The sequence below is a fragment of the Malaclemys terrapin genome, chromosome 11, assembly GCF_027887155.1.
Source record: "Malaclemys terrapin pileata isolate rMalTer1 chromosome 11, rMalTer1.hap1, whole genome shotgun sequence".
Lineage (NCBI taxonomy): Eukaryota > Metazoa > Chordata > Testudines > Emydidae > Malaclemys > Malaclemys terrapin.
Window position 1 is genome coordinate 2,308,443 of NC_071515.1, and position 22,549 is coordinate 2,330,991.

At 42.8% G+C, this 22,549-nt stretch overlaps 1 protein-coding gene across 5 annotated transcripts in view; it reads right to left on the reverse strand.

Moving 5' to 3' along the window:
* PCNT (pericentrin) overlaps positions 1 to 22,549 on the reverse strand; it is a 230,759-nt gene that overhangs the window by 18,358 nt on the left and 189,852 nt on the right. For all 5 annotated transcript variants that reach the window (XM_054043682.1, XM_054043685.1, XM_054043684.1 and 2 more), the window contains 4 exons: positions 9,332 to 10,048; positions 7,006 to 7,283; positions 6,492 to 6,594; positions 206 to 376 (listed from right to left, as the gene is read on the reverse strand). In XM_054043682.1, the coding sequence (XP_053899657.1) occupies positions 206 to 376; positions 6,492 to 6,594; positions 7,006 to 7,283; positions 9,332 to 10,048 (1,269 nt within the window). The remainder of the gene's footprint in view (positions 1 to 205; positions 377 to 6,491; positions 6,595 to 7,005; positions 7,284 to 9,331; positions 10,049 to 22,549) is intronic.

Here is a 22,549-nt window from a genome sequence, read left to right on the forward strand (position 1 = left end):
GTAGATACTATCACACTTCGGACAATGAAGGGCACAGCATATCTGGTACACAGCAAACCCCAATATGTACTAATCCATGCAGGTCTAGCATATTGGTATTTTATTAGCATCAGGCCAGCAGGTAGTTGCTTTCAGTCTCCTGCCACGTATACAGCTGTGTGACAGCAAAGAGAAAAATATAAGTCAAATAAAAATGAATATATACCTGTCTGTTACCAATTCCCCTATGATGCTGCTGCTGAAGATTCTTCTCAAGTTGAGAAATCGCTGCTCTTAATTCTAATTTCTCCTCTGTCAGTGTTGTTACAGACTTCGTAAGCTCTCCATTTTCTTTCAACAACAAGTCTACCAGAGAAACTGAACCTTGCAGTGGTTTCTTTTTAAAAAATTGGGGAAAAACAAATTTGAGTTCTACTAACATTTATAGCTTCACCAAGCAATAAACCAGAGTCCAGGAATTTTCATTTTTAAATTTTACAGTAGAAGGAGGCAAAGCATGAAGTGCTCTTCTCCTCTATAAAAAACACAGTTGAGAAACAGGCTAAACCAGCCATTTTATAGAGCTGGCAGAAACCTTCCAACTATCAACTTTTTGACAAATTGAAAGGAGAAAATTGGAAAAAAGAAACAATTTGTGTGAATTTTTGAAAGGTTTCGACCAGTTATAGTTTGTCAGAATTATTTATTGTGAAAAATTTCAATGAAATTCCCCCAAAAATGTTTAAAATGTTACAAAAATTCACACTTTCCCACTAGTTCGACTATTCAAGCACTTAAAATAAAAATATGACTATAAAACAAAACACAGCAAAACTAAAGTATTGAAATTTATTAGAAAGAGCTTATAAACAATACCTTTGTTCTCTTAGATTTTTTTTTTAAAAACAGTATTACATTGAGTCAGAGTTTCAGGCCAGAAGGGCCCATCAGATTTAGTCTTACCTCTTGTATAGCATAGGCCATCACCACCAGCCAGCATCCGCACACTATACCCAACAATCAAAACGAGACCAAAGCTGCCATATGCACAGTAAACAATTTTCTATTGACTTTTTAAATTATGTACTGCATTGTGGTGTACCTGGAATTTTGCATATTCAAATAATTTTATGTGGATCCATTTATTTAAAATGTACACTATTGCAATTTCCTTTGAAAAACCACAAGAAAATTAGAGGTGAAGAACTTCATTACAACACCGCTATGGACGTATGTGTACATGAGGCACACAAAAAATCTTTTATGCGGGGGTGCAGTGATGGGGGAGGCCAGCCATTGCCATCCCAGATGCATCAATTTAACATGGATCTCTAAGGGGGAATTGTGCCACAAAACAAAAACTAGACTCTTTGGGCCAGATCCTAAACTGGTGTAAGTCATTGTAGATAATTTTGGAGCCAGTTATTATTTACTCTAAGGGTCACTTTATACTATCCTGGCAGCATAAAGGAGCCTTAAAACAGGAATAAGTTATATTTGTACCTCTTGTAAGGCTGCTTTACACAGAGAGAGGCATAAAGAAGTCTTCATATAAATGAGAATCAGACCTACTGACTTCAATGGAGTTTTTCTTATATACAGCAGCTGAAGATATGGCACATTATTCAGGCTTAGTTTACACAACAGAGATATATTGGCGTAGCTATGGCATTATGAGGTGTATTAACAGGATTGCTGTATAGAAGACACAGGAGGTAACTGTTCGGCTTGACTCCACACTGGTTAGGTCTCACCTCGAGTAGTGTGTCCAGTTTTGAGCACCACACTAAGAAAGATGCGGAAAACTGGAGAGAGTCCCAAGAAGAGCAACATGAATGATAAAAGGTTTAGAAAACATGACCTATGACAGGGATTCTCAACCTTTTTTCTTTCCGAGGCCCCCCGACAATGCTACAAAAATTCCAAGGCCCAACTGTGCCACAACAATGGTTTTTCTCCACATCCCAGAGATTAAAAGCTGTATTAAATGGATTGTTATACAGTTAAACACACACAGAGAAAATATATATAAAAAAGGACAATATGGGCACAAAAATAAACTGAATATTATTTTTTATTTACTCAGTGTGAAACTTCTTGTTGGTGCTGATCAACAATTCTGTCAAGACGTGGGGGTGTCTGACAAGCACACGCGCACGTCATGGTCAGTGTTCATCTTGGTTCGGTACTTTGTTTTCATTGATGTCATGGCTGAAAAGTCTAGCTTTGCACATGTAAGTGGTACTAAAGGGAGTCAAAAATTTCAGCGCTGCAGAAGAGGCAGTGATGTATTCATCGGAACACTCGCACCAAAATTTCTCCAGCGGCATTTCTTTGAACCTGGTTCTGAGGAAGCTGTCTGATGAAATGTCAATGAGCTCTTCTAACAATTTTGATGGAACATCGGATGGAAGCTTAGCTTCAATGTTTTTACTGAAAGGGTTTGTAGTCCACGACTGTAGCAGCTTGTTCTGTTGTGAGTGCGGGAAAATAAGCATTACATTTGTTAAGCAGACCAGACAGATGTGCTGTTAGCTGAGGTTTAATTATGTCAAAGTCAATGTTTTGTTCCTGAATGAAAGAATGTAAGAGCTCAAACATATCAGTAGTGCCCCCACAGACACGAACTTTCCAAAATTGTAGTTTTCTTTTGAATGCCTCGATTCTTTCACGCTGGGCAATAAAATTAGTTTTCCCACATTGCATAGCTTTATTCAGTTTATTCATTTCACTGAATATGTCTGCGAGATAACTCAGTTTTGCCAGCCACACATCATCTTTCAGCACTTTGGCAAATTCAGCTTTCTTATCAACTAAGAAAGCACATAACTCTTCCTTGAGATGAAATATACGGGAAAGCATTCTGCCTTGAGATAGCCACCTCACCTCTGTGTGCAGGAGCAGGGAATGGTGCTCTGCACCCACTTCCTCACAAAGTGCAGCAAAACACCTGGAGTTTGCTGCTCTGGATTTCATAAAATTAACAAGTGTTACCGTGGTATTCAGAACCCTGTGAAGACCTGGTTCAGTATCTTTTGCAACAAGCGCTTCTCGGTGTAAAAAGCTGTGTCCCCAAATAGCACAAGATGCAGAGACTTTTATTTTGCACAACACGAGAATGCTTTGCGGTCATTGCTGCGGCTCATTCACTGCAGACCCCAATGCAATCAGTCCAGCTGATTTCTGCTGAAATCATAAAATCATCCAACACTTTGAAAATGTCGTCTGCTTTTGTTGTCTTGAGCTCTTTGAGGAACAAAAAGTCTTCCTTTATTTCCTTCTTCCACACGTCCCGAACATAGGCAAGTAAATGGGACATTTTTGAAATGTCTGTGGATTCATCTAGTTGTATAGCAAAATCATTGTCACGCAGCCGATCAATACCCTGAGAAACTGTGTCTTTTGACATAGAAATGATCTGTCATCTGACAGTGTCATTTGACGTCAGTATTTTTGTCAGTACCTTGGCCACCTTCTCTCCAAACACTTCCCTTGTTACTTCCATAACACACGGCATTATCAAAATCTCAGCAATTGTATGTGATTTTTTTGTTTTTGCAATTTTCTGTGCCACTATGTAGGATGACCTTAAAAGCTTTTTATCTGCATTAGTTGTGGATTTCATTACTGCTTTAGTATCACGCAGTTCCTTGGCCTTTCGTTCAAAAAATGAACAGTGCTTATCCTTATAGATGTCGTGTTTTGTAATTAAATGCCTCTAATTTGGAGAGTTTCAAACATTCATTGGACAATACTTGTGCACAAATTACACACTGCAGATGAGTGATACCTCCACTTCCGGAATAAATAAAACCAAAATTCAAATACCTGGCTTTGTATTTCCTAAATTTTGTGAGGTTAATAGCGGCTTTATGTTTCTTACTCACATCACTTCCTTTACGTTCTTCAGGCATTATGGTGGTCGAACTTGTTGAAGGAAGTTCGGCATCATCGCCCCGTGGATTTTGTTGTTTTGAAGCTGATGGTCGAATTAAAAATTTATCCATATCTGGTACTTATTATTTTCACTTACAATTTTTTTCCCTGTGCTGTGGAACTTGTCCTACTCCTGTTGAACTAGCTCCTTTACAACCAGTAAAGGGAACTAGCTAACTTGCAAGGCTAGCGTCAAACTCACTGGGCTAAGGGTAGAAACCAAGGAGTGAACCCTTGCATGCAAAGTCACTGGGGGCAGAGCCAGAGCTGGGCCATAAGGCCTTAAGGCTCACCTGATAGGCTGGGTCACCCCCACCCCAGGGGCTGACTCGGAAGTCTGAGCCCTGACCTTTCGCGCAGGAAGCTGGAGCTTGAGCTTCAGCCTGCTGGGGGGCAGCGCTTCACCTGCAGGGCCCAAGGCTGCAGCCTCCGACTAGCTTCAGCATGGTCACTGGGTCTCAGATTCAAGCCCTGGCTCCCAGCTTTAGCCCTGTGGAGGCAGGCGGACTCTGGGTTTCAGCCACAGCTCCCAGCTTCAGCCCGCCGCACCGCGGCTTCAACCGCGCCGCAGCACTGGGGCTCAAGGCTTCAGCCCATGGCTCCTGGCTGCTACCATCCCCAACCCCCGCCCCAGGGCTTGAGGCTTCAGCCCCACAGCAGCACCGAGGCTTAGGGCTTGAGCCCGTGGGCTCCCAGCTGCTACCCCTCCCCCCTCCCACAGCACCAGGCCTTGAGGCTTCAGCCCTATGGCAGTATCAGGGCTCTTGGATTTAGTACAGGGCTCAGGGTTGCAACCCTGCAGCTCCCAGCTGCTGCGAGCCCCGCCACGGGTGTTGGGGCTCTAGACTTCAGCCACGGGACCCCACGGACCACTGACCTATGAGGAATAGTTAAAGAACATGGACATATTTAGTCTTGAGAAAAGAACAATGAGGAGAGACCTGATGATAGTCTTCAAATGTGTTGAGGGCTTTTATAAAGAGAATGATGATCAACTGTTCTTCATGTCCACTGAAGATAGGACAAGAAGTAATGTGCTTAATCTCCAGCAAGGAGTTAAGCACGATATAAGGAAACTATCCTTATAGTTAGAAAGACTTAAGTATTAGAATAGACTTCCAAAGAAGGTTGGGGAATCCCCATCACTGGAGGTTTTTAAGAAGAGGTTGGACCTACATCTGTCAGGGATGGCCTAGGCACATTTGGTTCTGCCACAATGCAAGGGGGTTGACAAGCTGGCCTCTAGAGGTCCCTTCCAATCCTCCATTTCTATGGTTCTATGACTGTCTCATGGAGTATTCTCCTTCCAGTCACAATCACACATTCCACCAACCTTCCCATTATGATCAACAACATCCCTTTGACAACTACAGCAATTACTTACTTGAAAAGTAATAAAAGGAAAGTATTGTGGGTTTTTTGTTTCTTTTAATATGATTAAGCAGTTGGAAACAATGAGAATTGGCAGTAGGTGACCAGCTCTTCATGGAGAAACAGCAAGTTTTCTTCTCAGACTGTGCTCTGTAGCACTGGTCTAATAACCGCACTCAGAGATTTTGAGTCAGAGGGATAGGTTCTCAAAAGTCATCTTCAAATATTTCTCACAAGGTTTTTCTAGGAGCATGTTATTGAAAGAGTGGTAAAGGCAGACTACAGCCACAAAGTCAAGTTTAGGCTTTTTTGTTTAAAGCAGTTAAGAAAGGCTAGGCAGGTTGGGTTTAGGGGATCTCCTTCTCCATTTACACGGAACTGGATTGAAATATGACTTAGGGAAAGAACCTTAATGACAAGGCAATGTTTTTGGAAGATTTTCAAGCTATATTTAGTTTGAGACATATTTTTGTACCCAGTAAATTCTTCTGCACTAGGTAACTTGGGTCTTGGACTATTCCTAGACTGAATACAATATCCAAAATACTATGGATGCTTCAATTAAATCCTTCCTCCTGTGACTTCAAGCCACAAATGTGCTTTTGGAAAACTACTGAAAAGTTTGCTAAAAGGTAAATCTGTCTCTGGATGCCTATCAAACAGGAAGCAACATGTGCCATAGGGGAAAAAAACTGCCCGACTTGAGAAGCAGCCTTTGCAATAGCAATGCCAGTAAGAGTCTAAGGCCTGGTCTACACTGGGGGGGGGGGGGAAGGGGGAAGAAGGAGGGGGAAGGAGAATCGATCTAAGTCACGCAACTTCAGCTACGTGAATAATGACTGCTGCCGCTCCCCCATTGACTCCGCCTGCGCCTCTCACTGCGCTGGAATACAGGAGTTGATGGGAGAGCGCTCAGGGTCGATTTATCGTGTCTAGACTAGACGTGATAAATCAATCCCTGCTGGATCGATCGCTGCCTGCCAATCTGGCAGGTAGTGTAGACATACGAAGAGATTAACACACATCAACATAACAAAGGTAAGATAAAAGGACTAAACTGTTCCCCCTCCCCCCAGTCCCCAAGGGAAGGGAGGAGTTAGTTTCCTTTGTAAGTTGTACAAAGTTGCAGTTTACATGTAAAATTGCAACCTAAAGCAGAAATAGAAGTATATTAAAATAAAACATATATATGTTGTCTCCCTTACCAGAGGTGTAGAAGAGGTCAATAACTCTGATTTCAGCTCCTTTAAAGTATGCAGTAAAGATGCTATAGCTTCATCATTTGATGCAGACCAATCATTTACTGTTCTGTTAAATACAAATTATAATGTTTTCAGTAAGTGGCCTTGTTTGCTGTTATTTTAGATAAGACTACAACATTAATTATAACTTTTTACGAGAGTGAGCTTTTTACTTCTGGAACTTTAGAGGCGTAATTTAATTGTGGTGGGCTGAGAGTAGCAATGTTTCTTAACTTCTAGGGTAGGAAATTCAAAATAGTGCCAGATATGGTTTTAGCCCAGAGACCTACATTTTGAAACTCGAGCCTTTATTGTGCAAACTCAGAGAAGTGAGAAATCCTATTAAGAAATAGAAGAATTGCCATACTGGATCAGACCAGTGATGCAGCTCGTCCAGCAGCCTGTCTCCAACGGTGGCCAGTGCAAGCTACTTCAAAGTACAATAGCTTAAAATGATTTAAATATTCTTACTACTCACTTGTCTACAGTTTTATATATGAACTCATTTAGGTGGACAGCAGCAAAAAGCAACTGTTGCCTTATCTTCTCAAGCTGCTGCTGCTGCAGGTGCAATGCTTCAGTCTCCGTTGTTAAGGACAAGTTGGCATTATAATCATTTTTTATAGGACATGAAGAAAGCTCTTGCTGACTTTTCTGAGAGGCAAGATTTCTTTCTTGTTTCTCTAATTCTGCCAGTGTCTGCTGGAGCTCCTTGATTCTGTGTTCATCCCTCTGGTGCTGCAACTCCAATTCATGCTATTGGAATAAGAATAAGAAGTCATCGGTAATTTACACGTACAGACTGCCAGTAAACACCACACTGATAGATATTACTAAGTAACAACCACAGCTCTCCCTAAGATGTGCACCCTTGCTGATAGAACTATGTAGAACAAGCCTTTGAGACCAGATAGCCAGAGAATACTGCAAGGAGGAGGGTCCCTGTCTAATTGTTTTCACTTAAAAAAAGTTAAAATTAAAATATTAATTTCTGCTTCAGTCCCCTGCACATAGAATTACTCTTCTGCCACAGACAGGAGAGAGAGAGAGAGAGAGAGAGAGAAACTCTTCCAAAGACAATTCTGGCATCAGAACCATCCCCTCAATGCAGCCTGGCCCTCAAAGCTCCTGCTCATCTACCTCTGAACCAGCAGGTTCCGTTTTCTGCTCTCTGATGGTGGCTGCAGTCCTTCCCAAGGACAGGGAGGTTGTGCATTGAATGTGCTCTCTCAGGCAGAAGCTGGGATATTTGCCCCTCCTGACCCAGGGTCACTTCTCCATACACTAGGGTTGAACCTCGGAGCCCTTTCCCATTCAAAAACTGTGCAGCAGCAAGATCAGACTTGTTCACTGCAGCTGCATTCCAGGCAATGCACATGACCTACTAGGAGAACCTGTGCACCGTGCTACATGCACGTAGGCTCCCTCCGCACTCTATCAAAGCAAACACAGCCTCAGGAGCAGCTGGCTGCACAAGGATCCTGCTCAAGGGGTCATTTTTCCTATAACCCCCTTATAGCCACTCCCTATCCCTTCATCTCCTTCCTCGGACAAGGACAAAGGAGAAAAATCTTAGTGTGGTAAACACTCCTGAGAACAGCCTGCACTTACACTCCCCTCCCCCTAAGAGATTTTCCAGAAGGAGGCAGGGTCACAAAGACAAGTCCCACCTCAGTGCTTCACTTCAACAGAGGAACTCCCCAGCCATCAAAAACAAACAAACAAACCCAACAAAAAATCAACACACACACAGACCCACACACACTCTCTCTCTCTCTCTCTCCTTTGTTTTCCTAGTCCTGCTGGAGACAGCAATCACAGTCTGAAAACCAAGGAGAGAAATGTCCATCAGAGGAGGGAGAGGACTCTGAGGACGGAAGGGACAATGATGAACCTGAGCAAGTCACTCTTGCCCTTTCAGCACAGAGGACTTCTACTTTTTAAATTAACAGTCTCCAAGACTCTGGATTGATCAGCAGAGGAGAAATGTGGTCAACACTAGATGCCTTTTCCACTCCAAGGATGAAGATCCCACTCCGACTCCCCCCCATGTGCCCAGATTTGCTCAACATCATCAAGGAACACTGTGGTCACATGGACAACGTACTACCCAAACCCAAGGCAATTCACAAACAGCATAGGTTGCCCAAAGATGTCTTGAGAAATGGGGAATTGTCCCTAAGGTGGGCTTTTAAGTGACTTCCAAAGTAAGAGACTTCTATGTACCATTGAAGTGAAACACATAGGGCTGTGTGTAGAATGGAAATTCCATTTCATTGGGAATTCTGAGGTTCCGAAATTTGTTTTCACTCTGATTTGGAACAAAACCCAAACATTTCAATATTCTTCACAAAAGAAAATTTGTCCCAGAAATTCACTTCAGATCAAAATGTTTCATTTCAACAAAATCAAAACATTTCATTTTGATTTCAACTTTTATTTTATACTACAATATATATTAATATACAAAATAAAAATTCAAAACAAATTCGCTTAAAAAGGAAAAATCAAAATGAAATGTTTGACAGTCAGAATGGGATACCGTTGGAACTTTTCTCCTTTTTTCTGTGAAACAAACTATTGGTGAACTTTAACACGATTTCACAAAGCATTTTGATTTCAACAGAACTGCATTTTCTACAGAAAATGGCTCCCTCAAAGGTTTTCTGACCAGTTCCACAAATGAAATACTTGACACAAGCTCTAGTAAATAATATATTCTACATATTGTGATCTACCATATAGTATAGCAAAATTATCTGGCTATTTCAATATAATGGCAGATTTGAAGTTGAAAATCTCACCAGTCTCTCTTTGTCTTTCTGCCATTCCTTCCGTTTCTCAAATTCTGCCCTTTGCTCTTGTCGTCTCTCTTTTTCCCTTTCTTCTTTCTTGCTTTTCTCCTGTTCTTTCATTGTCCTGAAAAGTGTCTGCAATTGTTCCCAATCAGCTTTCAGTTTTGCCTCTCTTTCCCTCTGTATCTCCAAGGAGCGGATTACCTCCTGTTTTTGACTCTGAAGAGACTCCAGTGTAGCTCGTAACTTGGTACTGACTTCTCTTTCCTTTTGTGTTTCTTCACAACACATTTGTACCTCAGCTTCTAGCTGCCTCTTAGATTGAATGGCTTGCTGGTGTGTCTTCTCAATGATAGCAGCTAGCTCCATAGCACGGGATCTCTCTTCATCCAACTGAGCCTGCAGTTCTTGCACAAAGGTTTGCTCCAGCAATGATTCTTTATGCTTACAAGAAGAATCTTCATTTACTCTCATACTCAGTTGTTCCGTCAAAACACGTTCATGGTTCAAGGCATTCAAAAGCTCTAAGGAGTGATTCTTCTCAACCTCCAAATTTCTCTGTAGCTCTGTCAGTTTGTTTCGTTCTTGGGACAGTAAAGCCTCACATCGAGAGTGTTCAATTTGAAGTTCCTTACGGAGATTATCATTTGCTGATTTTTCATGCTCTAAGGCCACTGACATTTGATTATTCTGAATACATTGCAATTCCAAAGCAGCCTGCAATTCCTATTCAAGAGAGGTACACATATTAACATTATAACACAAATGCTTATTTGCAGGCCACACAGACTCTCTAATGTAATGTTTCTACATTGCATTTATTTATTGCATTGAAAACAAATTAAGAAGCAATTAGAATAATTTACTATTAAACAATTAAAATCTAGACAAAGGACATTTTCCAATGCTTAATGATGTGCTAGGAATTCAGGCTAGATTGAGGAGCATCACACCTGCTGATTAATTCCAGAAACACACTTTTTCCTCTTCATACTAAACAGTTATAAAATGAAAACAGACATTTAAAAAATATTGTAATGGGTGACAATTTCTACATTGGCCAATCAGATTGCCTAAATGACATCTATAGTAGAAATAGGCTGGGTTCATCTTCATTGCGGAATATGTAAAAAAAACAAACAAACAAAAAAACCACCCCACATGAGGTTCTGCTACTAGGGGAGGTGAGTCCTTGGACTTTACAGCTTCTGGTCGTTAAGAAAGCTAGCACTCTGAAAATAGTAAATATACTTGAATCCTTTCTTGTAAGTCAACCTCTTAGTCAATGCATCTCTCATAACCCTTCCTGCAGAAGAGTGAGGAAGTTAAGGTCAGGGTAGTTTTGTTCTTCTTTTGTCTTGACCAATATGGCCTCTTCTTTTCTAATTTGGAGGGTTTCAAACATTCATTGGCTAATACTTGTGCACAAATTACCACATCTATCCCCATGGCAGAAAAAGAACCCCCCCCCCCCCCCCCCCCGAAACAATGTAAATAAAGAGACAGATCCAAAAGGAAACTCAGACAAGATGGAATTAAAAACATATGAGTTCTATATATAAGGTGACTTACTGAGGAAAAACAGGTGAGTATTGTTTTTGAGAGGTGCTTCCTGGGTTTTTCTAATTTGGCTCAGGCCTACCAGAAGCGATCACTTATTTATACAAATATAGAAGACAATTATTTCTAAGAGAAAAGGAAGAAAATTCTGCAGCAGCAATTAACAAGCAACAACTCCTGTTAAATTGGGGAGGAAGTAGGAGGAACTAATTACAGACAAGTGCTGACTTTTATAGCTCAACGAGTTGTGTCTGGCTACACCAAGACAGTACCATTATAGACTAGATGCTCTAATGTCAACCTGAAACAAATGGGAGCAGAATGCCTCTGTTCTAGCTTTGACAATTCTTTCAGTCACTTACTGGGACAAAAAAGGAGAAGTGGTGAACTGTTATTTACATGTGAATACTTTGTTTTTAAGACATGAAGGTTCTTATAACCAGAGTTCTTCGAGTGGCTCTACATATTCCCACCTATGAAAACTGCGCCGCCTGGTGACGCCTAGCAGTAGAACCTTTTCCAAGCAGTGCCTGTTGGAGCACATGCATGGCCCCTCCTATCCCTCTTCTCAGTATTTTTGAATGTTCCATGGGTGAGATTATATAAGGGGACACTGTGTCCTCTACTTCCTCAGTTCCTTCCACCGCTAACCCAGAGAGACCATAATAGCACTCTGAGAAAGAGGGGAAGGTGGGTGGGAAGTGTGAATATGCAGAGTCATCTTGAAGAATCCTAGTTACAAGAAAATAACCTCCAAACCTTTTCTTTGAGTGGCTCTGCATATGCCCACTTATAGGTAGTTTGACAAGCAGTGCTGAAAACCCGCGAGGTGGAACAGAATCCTAATTAAATCACCACCACTCTGCCAGATTTGGTATCCAGTCTAGAAGCTACATTCAGCGCATAATGTTTAGTGAATGTGTACACTATCTTCCAGGTAGCAGCCTTGCAAATTTCCCGAATAGGAAGATGTTTAATATAAGCAAAAGATGCTGCTACTGCTCTAGAAGAATGAGACTGTACCACAGAAGGCACAGGAATTTCTGCTAATTTGTAACACTGACCTATGCTCTGTTTAACCCATCTGGAAATAGTCTGAGCAGGAACACTATGACCCACATGATTCTTAGTATAAGAAACAAACAATCTAAATGACTTCCTAAAACTATTAGTTCTATCTCAATAATATGCAAGAATCCTTCTAGCATCTAAAGTATGTAACATCGGCTCTGTCTACACCGCAATAGACACCTGCGGCTGGCCCTGCCAGCTGGCTCAGGCTGCAGGGTTATTTAATGACAATGTAGACTTCGGGGCTCAGGCTGCAGCCTGAGCTCTTGGACCCTGGACCTCCCCACCTCGCAGGGTCCTAGAGCCCAGAAGCCTACACTGCTAATAAACAGCCCCGCAGCCCGAGCTCTGTAAGCCTGAGTGAGCTGGCATGGGCCCACCCTGGGTTTTTAATTAGAAATACCTGCAGACTCCCACTTATTAGCATGAGATTTCCGGGAAAAAACCTGGTAAATTAGTTCTCTGATTGATAGGAAACTCAAACTATTTTTGGTAAAAACCATCGATTAGGTCTAAGAGCCACCTTATCTTTATGTAAAACCATAAATGGCAAGTTAGCCCTCAGGGTGTGCAATTCTCTCACCCATTCTCTGTCTGACGTCATAGCAATAACGAAGACCACTTTAGTCGATAAATAAAGTAAACATTTTGCCAGGGGCTGAAAGGGCGACCTCAGGCACACCTAAAACCAGATTTAGATTCCAAGATGGGACTGGATCCCTTAAAGGAGATTAGATGTAAACCTTTATAAACCTTTTAACAGAATCATGTACAAACAGCAATGTACTGTACCATTTACTAAAACACAGGAAGCTGAAATAGCTGCTAAGGGAACTTTTAAAGAAGAATTAGATGGCCCTTCAGATTTTAAATATATTAAATATTCCAAAATACAGGGTGTGGAAGCTGAAATTGGAGAATCAGATTGTCCCTGCATCCAAGCAACAAATCCAGCCCTTTTTAAATAGTAACACCTTTAAAAGGAGACAGTTTTGTAATATTAAGCAATACATTCTGTACCAACAAGGAACGAGACTAATCAAAGTCTGATAGCTCAGTCTCTCAAGGTGAATACACTGTGGTTCTGGATGAAGCATGTTGTCTTGTTGCTGTGACAGATCTGCAGACAGAGGAAGACTCATGTAAAGCCTGTCTGATAGGTGAAGCAGGTTTGTATGCCACCACTCTCTTGGCCAAGCTGGGGCAATCAATATCATTTCTGCCATGTCCTGACAAATCATCTTCACTGCTTCTTCAATTAATGCAAAGGGGGAAGCATATACAGAAGGCCCTATCCCAAGTGTAGAAAGAAGGCATCCAAGATTGACTGACTGCTCTTGAACAGGAGAAAGGACACTTTTTGTTGAACCTTGTAGCAGACAGGTCTACACTGACTGACCCAACACAAGAAGATATCTTGGGCTACTTGATCCTTTATGGACCACTTGTGAATCTGAGGACTGTCCCTGTTATGCTGGTAGCCTATTGCTCTCTCCTGCTAAATGTAGATCTCGAGAAGAATGCCCCAGTCCCATAATCTGACCAAATATCAGTGGAAAAAAATGCAGTCTCCTTTGTTGGTTCACATAATATGTAGTGGTTGTATTGTCCATCTCCACCTGAACAACTTTCCCCTTTATATGAGGGAGGAATCATCTTCTGATAGCCAAAGGAATGACTCTATATTCACACAGACAGATGTGCAAGCTCTTTTCTTGAAAAGCCCAGTGACCTCAGGTTGTAATCTGAGCTAAATGGGCTCCCCGTCCACTGTTGGATACATCTGACATTTTCGTAACTGATGGTGAAGGGGGATTGAGCAGTATGCTTCAGAACATTTGATCTATTTGTCCACCCCTCAGCATAAGAACATAAGAATGACCATATTGAGTCAGACCAATGGTTCATCTAGCCTAGTATCCTGTCTTCTATTTGCTACCCAAGATCCATAAACCTGGATATCCTGGACGCCCCATCATCTCAGGCATTGGCACCCTAACATCAGGCTTGTCTGGTTATGTAGACTCTCTCCTCAGACCCTACGCTACCAGCACTCCCAGCTATCTTCGAGACACCACTGACTTCCTGAGGAAACTACAATCCATCGGTGATCTTCCAGAAAACACCATCCTGGCCACTATGGACGTAGAAGCCCTCTACACCAATATTCCACCCAAAGATGGACTACAAGCTATCAGGAACAGTATCCCTGATAATGTCACAGCTAACCTGGTGGCTGAACTTTGTGATTTTGTCCTCACCCACAACTATTTCACATTTGGGGACAATATATACCTTCAAGTCAGCGGCACTGCTATGGGTACCCGCATGGCCCCACAATATGCCAACATTTTTATGGCTGACTTAGAACAACGCTTCCTTAGCTCTCGTTCCCTAACGCCCCTACTCTACTTGCGCTACATTGATTACATCATCATCATCTGGACCCATGGAAAAGAAGCCCTTGAGGAATTTCACCATGATTTCAATAATTTCCATCCCACCATCAACCTCAGCCTAGATCAAGCCACACAAGCGGTCCATTTCCTGGACACTACTGTGCTAATAAGCGATGGTCACATAAATACCACCCTATACCGGAAACCTACTGACCGCTACACTTACCTACATGCCTCCAGCTTCCATCCAGGACACACCACACGATCCATTGTCTACAGCCAAGCTCTAAGATATAACCGCATTTGCTCCAATCCCTCAGATAGAGGCAAGCACCTACAAGATCTCTATCAAGCATTCTTAAAACTACAATACCCACCTGCCGAAGTGAAAAAACAGATTGACAGAGCCAGACGAGTACCCAGAAGTCACCTCCTACAAGACAGGCCCAACAAAGAAAATAACAGAACACCACTAGCTGTCATCTTAAGCCCCCAACTAAAACCTCTCCAGCACATCATCAGAGATCTACAACCTATCCTGAAAGATGATCCTTTACTCTCACAGATCTTGGGAGACAGACCTGTCCTCGCTTACAGACAACCCCCCAACCTAAAGCAAATACTCACCAGCAACCACACATCACTGAACAAAACCACTAACCCAGGAACCTATCCTTGTAACAAACCCCGATGCCAACTCTGTCCACATATCTATTCAAGTGACATCATCATAGGACCTAATCACATCAGCCATACCATCAGGGGCTCGTTCACCTGCACATCTACCAATGTGATATATGCCATCATGTGCCAGCAATGCCCCTCTGCCATGTACATTGGCCAAACCGGACAGTCTCTACGCAAAAGAATTAATGGACACAAATCTGACATCAGGAATCATAATACTCAAAAACCAGTGGGAGAACACTTTAACCTGTCTGGTCATTCTCTGACAGACCTGCGGGTGGCTATATTACAACAGAAAAACTTCAAAAACAGACTCCAACAAGAGACTGCTGAGCTGGAATTGATATGCAAACTAGACACAATCAGCTCAGGATTGAATAAGGACTGGGAATGGCTGAGCCATTACAAACATTGAATCTATCTCCCCTTGTAAGTATTCTCACACTTCTTATCAACCTGTCTGTACTGGGCTAGCTTGATTATCACTTCAAAAGTTTTTTTTTCTCTTACTTAATTGGCCTCTCAGAGTTGGTAAGACAACTCCCACCTGTTCATGCTCTCTGTATGTGTGTATATATATCTCCTCAATATATGTTCCATTCTATATGCATCTGAAGAAGTTGGCTGTAGTCCATGAAAGCTTATGCTCTAATAAATTTGTTAGTCTCTAAGGTGTCACAAGTACTCCTGTTCTTTTTGTCTTCCAACAGTGATCAGTGCCGGATACTTCAGAGAGAATGAACGGAACAGGGTAATTTATGGAGTGATCTATCCCCTATTCTCTCATCCCCTGTCAATGAGTTCCATAGTTGTTTTAAATCTGCTGCCTCTTAATTTCATTGGGTGACCCCTGATTCTTGTACTATGTGAAGGGATAAATAACATTTCCCTATTCACTTTCTCTACATCCTTCATGACTTTACAGACCTCTTATCATACCCCCCTTAATCGTCTCTTTTCTAAGCTGAACAGTCCCAGTCTTATTAATTTCTCCTTGTATGAAAATTGCTCCATACCCCTAATAATTTTTTTGTTTCTCTCTACTTTTTCCAATTTTAATATATCCTTGTTGAGGTGGGGTGACCAGAACTGCACACGATATTCTAGGTGTTGGCGTACCATGGGTTTATATAGTGACATTATGCTATTTTCTATTATCTACCCCTTTCCTAATAGTTCCTAACATTGTGTTGGCTATTTTGATTGCTGCTACACATTCAGTGGATGTTTCAGAGAACTATCCACGATGACTCCAAGATCTCTTTAAGTGGTAAGTAGAGTTGGAATTATGTTTTCCAATGTGCATTGCTTTGCATTTATCAACATTGAATTTTCATCTGCCATTTTGTTGCCCAGACACCCAGCAAATCTAGACCATCCCAAAGCAAACATTTGAAGACCATCCTGATTGGGTGTGCAGTCTCACTTCGGGAGTGTTCAATTTGAAGTTCCCTACAGAGCTTGTCATTTCCTGATTTTTCATGCTCTAAGGCCACTGACGGTTGGATGTTGGGGTTTTGGATGAAGGAAGCACAACCTCTTGGGAAGTGTGGAAGTAGGAATTTACCTTGGGAAGAAAGGATTTTGGTGTCCGCAGCACTGTCTTGTCCTTGCGGAACATGCACTAAAGCTCTTGCATCAATAATGCTGCCCAGCTCTGATACTTGCCTTGCAGACATGACAAGTTCTAAGAAACAGGTCTCAATGGATAAATAAAAGGTTGACACTGCAATCAGAGGCTCAGAGGGATAGCTTGTTAGACCCCTCAAAACTAGTTCCCATTTTGGGAACAGTGGCCTGACCAACAGTCTGATTAATTGGATTGTTCAAATGAATCTGGCTACCTGTGGATTGTCTGCCAGGGAGCCAGAGGACCCTGTGAATAGCATTTTACCCAGGGTACATCTGCACAACAACAACAACAAAATATTTCGGCCGTGAGTCTCAGAGCCCAGGCCAATTGACTCAGGCTCACTGCGCATGCTATGGGGCTAAAAATAGCAATGTAGAAATTCCTACTCGGGCTGGAATTTGGGCTCTAAAAGCCAACAAGGCAGGAGGGTCTCAGAACCCGGACTCCAACTCAAGTGGGAATGTCTACACTGCTATTTTTAGTCCCGTACTACAAACCCAACCCATAGTTGATCCAGGCTCTAAAACTTGTTGCTGTGGGGCTTTTTTTGTTTTTTGGGCTTTTTTGCAGTGTAGATGTTGACACACCCTGGCACCCCATATTCACCACTGTCATATAATTAGGATCTGTTTTGTACAAAGTATGCCTTGTGAGGTGTCATTCTAAAAGTCTTGATCTGCTAGACAGTAATATCGCGTTGGATTGTATGTGTATCATTGTACGTGAAGTGATGAAGTTAGGCTATGTATGTGCTACAGAAACACGTTGATCCAGATTCAACAACTGGTGCCGATAGCGAATTATGGTTTTAGTGCTGATACTCTCCTAGATAGCAATGTCTTAATGACTATGCAAGACAGACTGAGACCTTCTAGTACCTCCCTTTCAATAGCCAGGCTGTTAGTTGAAACTGACACCATTTGGGGTTTGGATGAAGGAAAAGGACCTGGCAGGAGGATGTCCGGTCTCCATGGAAGCTGGAGTGCGGGGCTCCAATGTCAGCTCTATCTGGTCAGAGACCCTGGTTCTTGTCAGCCAATGAGGCGTTATCAGTATTACCATTGCCTGTTCTTGTTTTATTTTCAGGATCACCTTCCCCAGGAGTGGAAATTCATAAAGTATGCCCTGCAGCCAACTGTACAATAAAGCATCTATCCCCATGGATATGGGGTTTGCCTCACTTATGAAGTGTTTCAGCCTCTTTTTGTTCAGATGATTTACAAACAGGTCGGCTGAAAGGTGGCTGAATGTGTGAACGAGGTCAAAAAACCTCCTGATCCAGGCACCACTCAGAGTTGCTGACCTTGCACCTGTTGAGCCACTTTGCCTTTTGGTTCAGGTCACCTTTGATGTGGATTGCTCCGAAGGAAAGGAGAAACTGTTCCACTGAACTCTTCATTTCCATTGCTTCCACTTGTATTGCAGGATTACTTGCTCTCCCTTAGACTCTAGTTGCATTGTCTGATTGAACCATGATGTGTTTCTCCCTTAGGGTGGGCTGGAATCTTTGCAGAGCTAGTTTGACTTCTCTCAGCTCTAGGACGTTTATGCTGTGACCTTTTCCTCCTTGTTCCTGAGGCTCTGGGCTGTTTGGATCAAGTGAGCTCCCCAGCCCTCCGCGCTGGCATTGGTTGGGAGGACTAAAGGTTCTGGAAAGCAGATGGGCATGCCTCTGTGGACATTGTTGTGGGTAGACCACCATTGTAAGAAGTTGAACACCTGTGTTCCAGGGAATGGTCCCACAACTTTAGTATAAAGGCTGGAAGACTTTTGATGTGTGATTGAGCCTATGCAGTGATACCTATGCAAGACACCAGGAGTCCTACCAGTTGGAGACATAGTGCTATGGTAGGCCTTCTGCAGCCCTGGAGCAAAAAAATAAATTCCTGCATGGAACCAGAGAACTCTTCTTGGCACTGACGATTAAACTGTTTGCCTGGAGGAGATTCAACATCTGAGATGCCACCCAAGCGTAGCTGACTGCAATGGCCCTCTGATCAGAATGTAGTCCAGGAACTGGTACAGATGATTTCTCGGCAAACTGAATCTCACTATTACCCACCACCATCTTTGTGAAAACCCTGGAGGTCAAAGACAGGCCAAACAAGAGTGTTTGGTACTCATAATGTTTCCTGCCATGGGTGAACCTCTGTAGTCTGTGGTAGCATGGTCTCATGGGGATATGGAGATATGCATCTGCTAGATCAACTGAAGTGAAGAAGCCCACCCAGGACAGAAATGACACCTTAGAGGCCAGGGTCTCCATATGAAACTTTTTTCAGAGTAGCAGCTGTGTTAGTCTGTATCCGCAAAAAGAACAGGAGTACTTGTGGCACCTTAGAGACTAACAAATTTATTTGAGCATAAGCTTTTGTGGGCTACAGCCCACTTCTTCGGATGCACAGAATGGAACATATAGTGAGGAGATATATATACATACAGAGAACATGAAAAGGTGGGAGTTGCCCAACCAACTCTAAGAGGCTAATTAATTAAGATGAACTGTTGTCAGCAGGAGAAAAAAAACTTTTGTCATGATAATCAAGATAGCCCATTTAAGACAGTTTGACAAGAAGCTGTGAGGATACTTAACATGGGGGAAATAAATTCAATGTGTGTAATGGCTCGGCCAGTCCCAGTCTCTATTTAAGCCTAAGTTGATAGTATCTAGTTTGCATATCAATTCAAGTTCAGCAGTTTCTCTTTGGAGTCTGTTTTTGAAGCTTTTCTGTTGCAAAATTGCCACCTTTAAATCTGTTACTGAATGGCCAGAGAGGTTGAAGTGTTCTCCTACTGGTTTTTGAATGTTATGATTCCTGATGTCAGATTTGTGTCCATTTATTCTTTTGCGAAGAGACTGCCTGGTTTGGCCAATGTACATGGCAGAGGGGCATTGCTGGCATATGATGGCATATATCACATTGGTAGATGTGCAGGTGAATGAGCCCCATGTCACAGCATGGATGTTTCTAGCAGATGAAAGAAGGTATAAAATGAGAAACAGTGACATCATCACTTGGCCTCTCCCCCAGTCTCAACATCTGGAAGACTCTGAACTGGGGAAGAGTGGTCCCAGGCTGGAAGGTAGTCCAGTCTGTGTACTGAGGAACTGTAACCTGCTTGTACCATCTGTTAGGGTGAGACACTGCTTCATTCAAATCTTGCTTAGTCTGTTTAGGTTAGAATTAGACTGCAAATTTATTTTTTAGGTAGAATCATAGAATATCAGGATTGGAAGGGACCTTAGGAGGTCAGCTAGTCCAATCCCCTGCTCAAAGCAGGACCAATCCCCAGACAGATTTTTTTCCCCCCAGATCCCTAAAGGGCCCCCTCAAGGATTGAACTCACAATGCTGGGTTTAGCAGGCCAATGCGCAAACCACTGAGCTATCCCTCCCCCCCCCCCCAAAAAAAATTTTTTTTTTGTTTTGTTTTTGCATCCTTTGCAAATTCTTTCTTGGCCTGTCTTAGTACACTTAACTGCCAGTATGTGCACCTTCCTAGTAGCCTCACTAAGATTTGACTTCAAATTTTGAAGGTTGTCTTTTCCCCTGTACTGGCCTTCCTGACTCTGCTATTTAGCCAAGGTGGCATTCTTTTCTGATTTGAATCATAGAATAGAATCATGGAATATAATTAAAGGAAGACACACCACTTTCCTAGGACTGTCAAGTGGCCAGTCTGGGGCTTAAATCCACAACCTTGGCATTATTAGCACCACGCTCTAACCAGCTGAGCTAGCCAGCCCAACTTTGATCTCTCTGCCTCTACTTATAATCACTTAAAATCTCTCTTTCTGTAGTTGATAAATTTGTTTTATATTTTACCTAAAAACATTGTGGTTTTGGGTTGAAGTGCTTGTGAAATCTCAGCTCAGGTTACAAGGAGTAGTGTATGTCCATTCCACACTGAGGGAGTGGCCAACTTATTAATGAGTTTACACTGTCCAAGGGAACCATGAGCAGTGTAAGACAGTGCATCTCTGGGGTGCAAGGCTGAAAAGCTTGGGGGGAAGTGGCTGGAGCCTCTATTGTTGGTTCCTGAGTGGCTGGGAGATCATTCCTGTAACTCAGCTGGGTGTGTCCCTGCCTGTGGATGACTGTGTGAGCGCAGGGCCTGCCAGAACTTTGTAGCTTTACATGAGCATCATAGTGTGAGGGACAACCCAGGCTGGTGGGTTTGGAGGGCTCAGCAGCCCCACAGTTCAGGTTGCACCCCGGGGACACCGTCACAAACGCTCTCTATCACTCCCATATCCAGAAGTGTCATTGTGGATCAGGTTGTGTTTTATGGAGTCATTGGAGCTGGGTGAAGAACAGATGAGGTGGAGCCTGCAGCTCCAAGGAGTATCTGTGGCTGACTATTTCCCTAGGAAATAGAAACTCCTGTCCCGTAGCTTCAGGTGTGGGCAGAGGCCTATGCAATCTTTGTCAAAGCGCATTTTGTGGGGCTGAGGTCACTCTGAACTTTCACCACAGACCACAATTCCACTGTTGTCCCTTGGGAAATCTGTTATCCCTTTGCTAGTACCTCTGTGAGGATGAGGAGCATCTCTGTCAAAAAACAGTCTAATATTCTCTCCTCAGGGACCTTACTGGGGAGGAGACAGACTGACTGTTTGGATTTTGCTGCATTGTCAGCCAGAACCTTATTCAGCTTTTCTCCAAAAAGGAGGGAGCCTGTAAACTTGGCGTAGCACCTGCTTAGCATAGGGGGAGAAGTCAGATGAGGCAGAGGAGTCAGAGGATATCTCCTAGATTTTGTGTGCTTTTTCCTTCCCTGTTTAGCCCTTTAGATTTAACTTTTTTAGTGTGCTCTGGGAGCACGGAAGTTCTGCTGTGGCATTGGTGTGGTCTCTTGCAGTTAGCTTTCCTTAGGACCTGGAGCCCATTCAAGAGGTCTATCTCAGAATCCTCACTCACTTATAATTAGCTTATAATTAGGAGGACTTAGTAAATATGGCAGGCGACCAGCTTGGCTTAACAATGAAATCCTTGCTGATCTTAAACAGAAAAAAGAAGCTTACAAGAAGTGGAAGATTGGACAAATGACCAAGGAGGACTATAAAAATATTGCTCAGGCATGCATCAGGAAGGCCAAATCACACTTGGAGCTGCAGATAGCAAGAGATGTTAAGAGTAATAAGAAGGGTTTCTTCAGGTATGTTAGCAACAAGAAGAAAGTCAAGGAAAGTGTAGGCCCCTTACTGAATGAGGGAGGCAACCTAGTGACAGAGGATGTGGAAGAAGCTAAAGTATTCAATGCTTTTTTTGCCTCCGTCTTCACAAACAAGGTCAGCTCCCAGACTGCTGCACTGGGCAGCACAGTATGGGGAGGAGGTGACCAGCCCTCTGTGGAGAAAAAAGTGGTTCAGGACTATTTAGAAAAACTGGATGAGCACAAGTCCATGGGGCCGGATGCACTGCATCCGAGGCTGCTAAAGGAGTTGGCGGATGTGATTGCAGAGCCATTGGCCATTATCTTTGAAAACTCATGGCGATCCGGGGAGGTCCTGGATGACTGGAAAAAGGCTAATGTAGTGCCCATCTTTAAAAAAGGGAAGGACGAGGATCCGGGGAACTACAGGCCAGTCAGCCTCACCTCAGTCCCTGGAAAAAATCAGGGAGCAGGTCCTCAAGGAATCAATTCTGAAGCACTTTGAGGAGAGGAAAGTGATCAGGAACAGTCAGCATGGATTCACCAAGGGCAAGTCATGCCTGACTACCCTAATTGCCTTCTATGAGGAGATAACTGGGTCTGTGGATGAGGGGAAAGCAGTGGATGTGTTATTCCTGGACTTTAGCAAACCTTTTGATACAGTCTTCCACAGTATTCTTGCCGGCAAGTTAAAGTAGTATGGGCTGGATGAATGCACTAT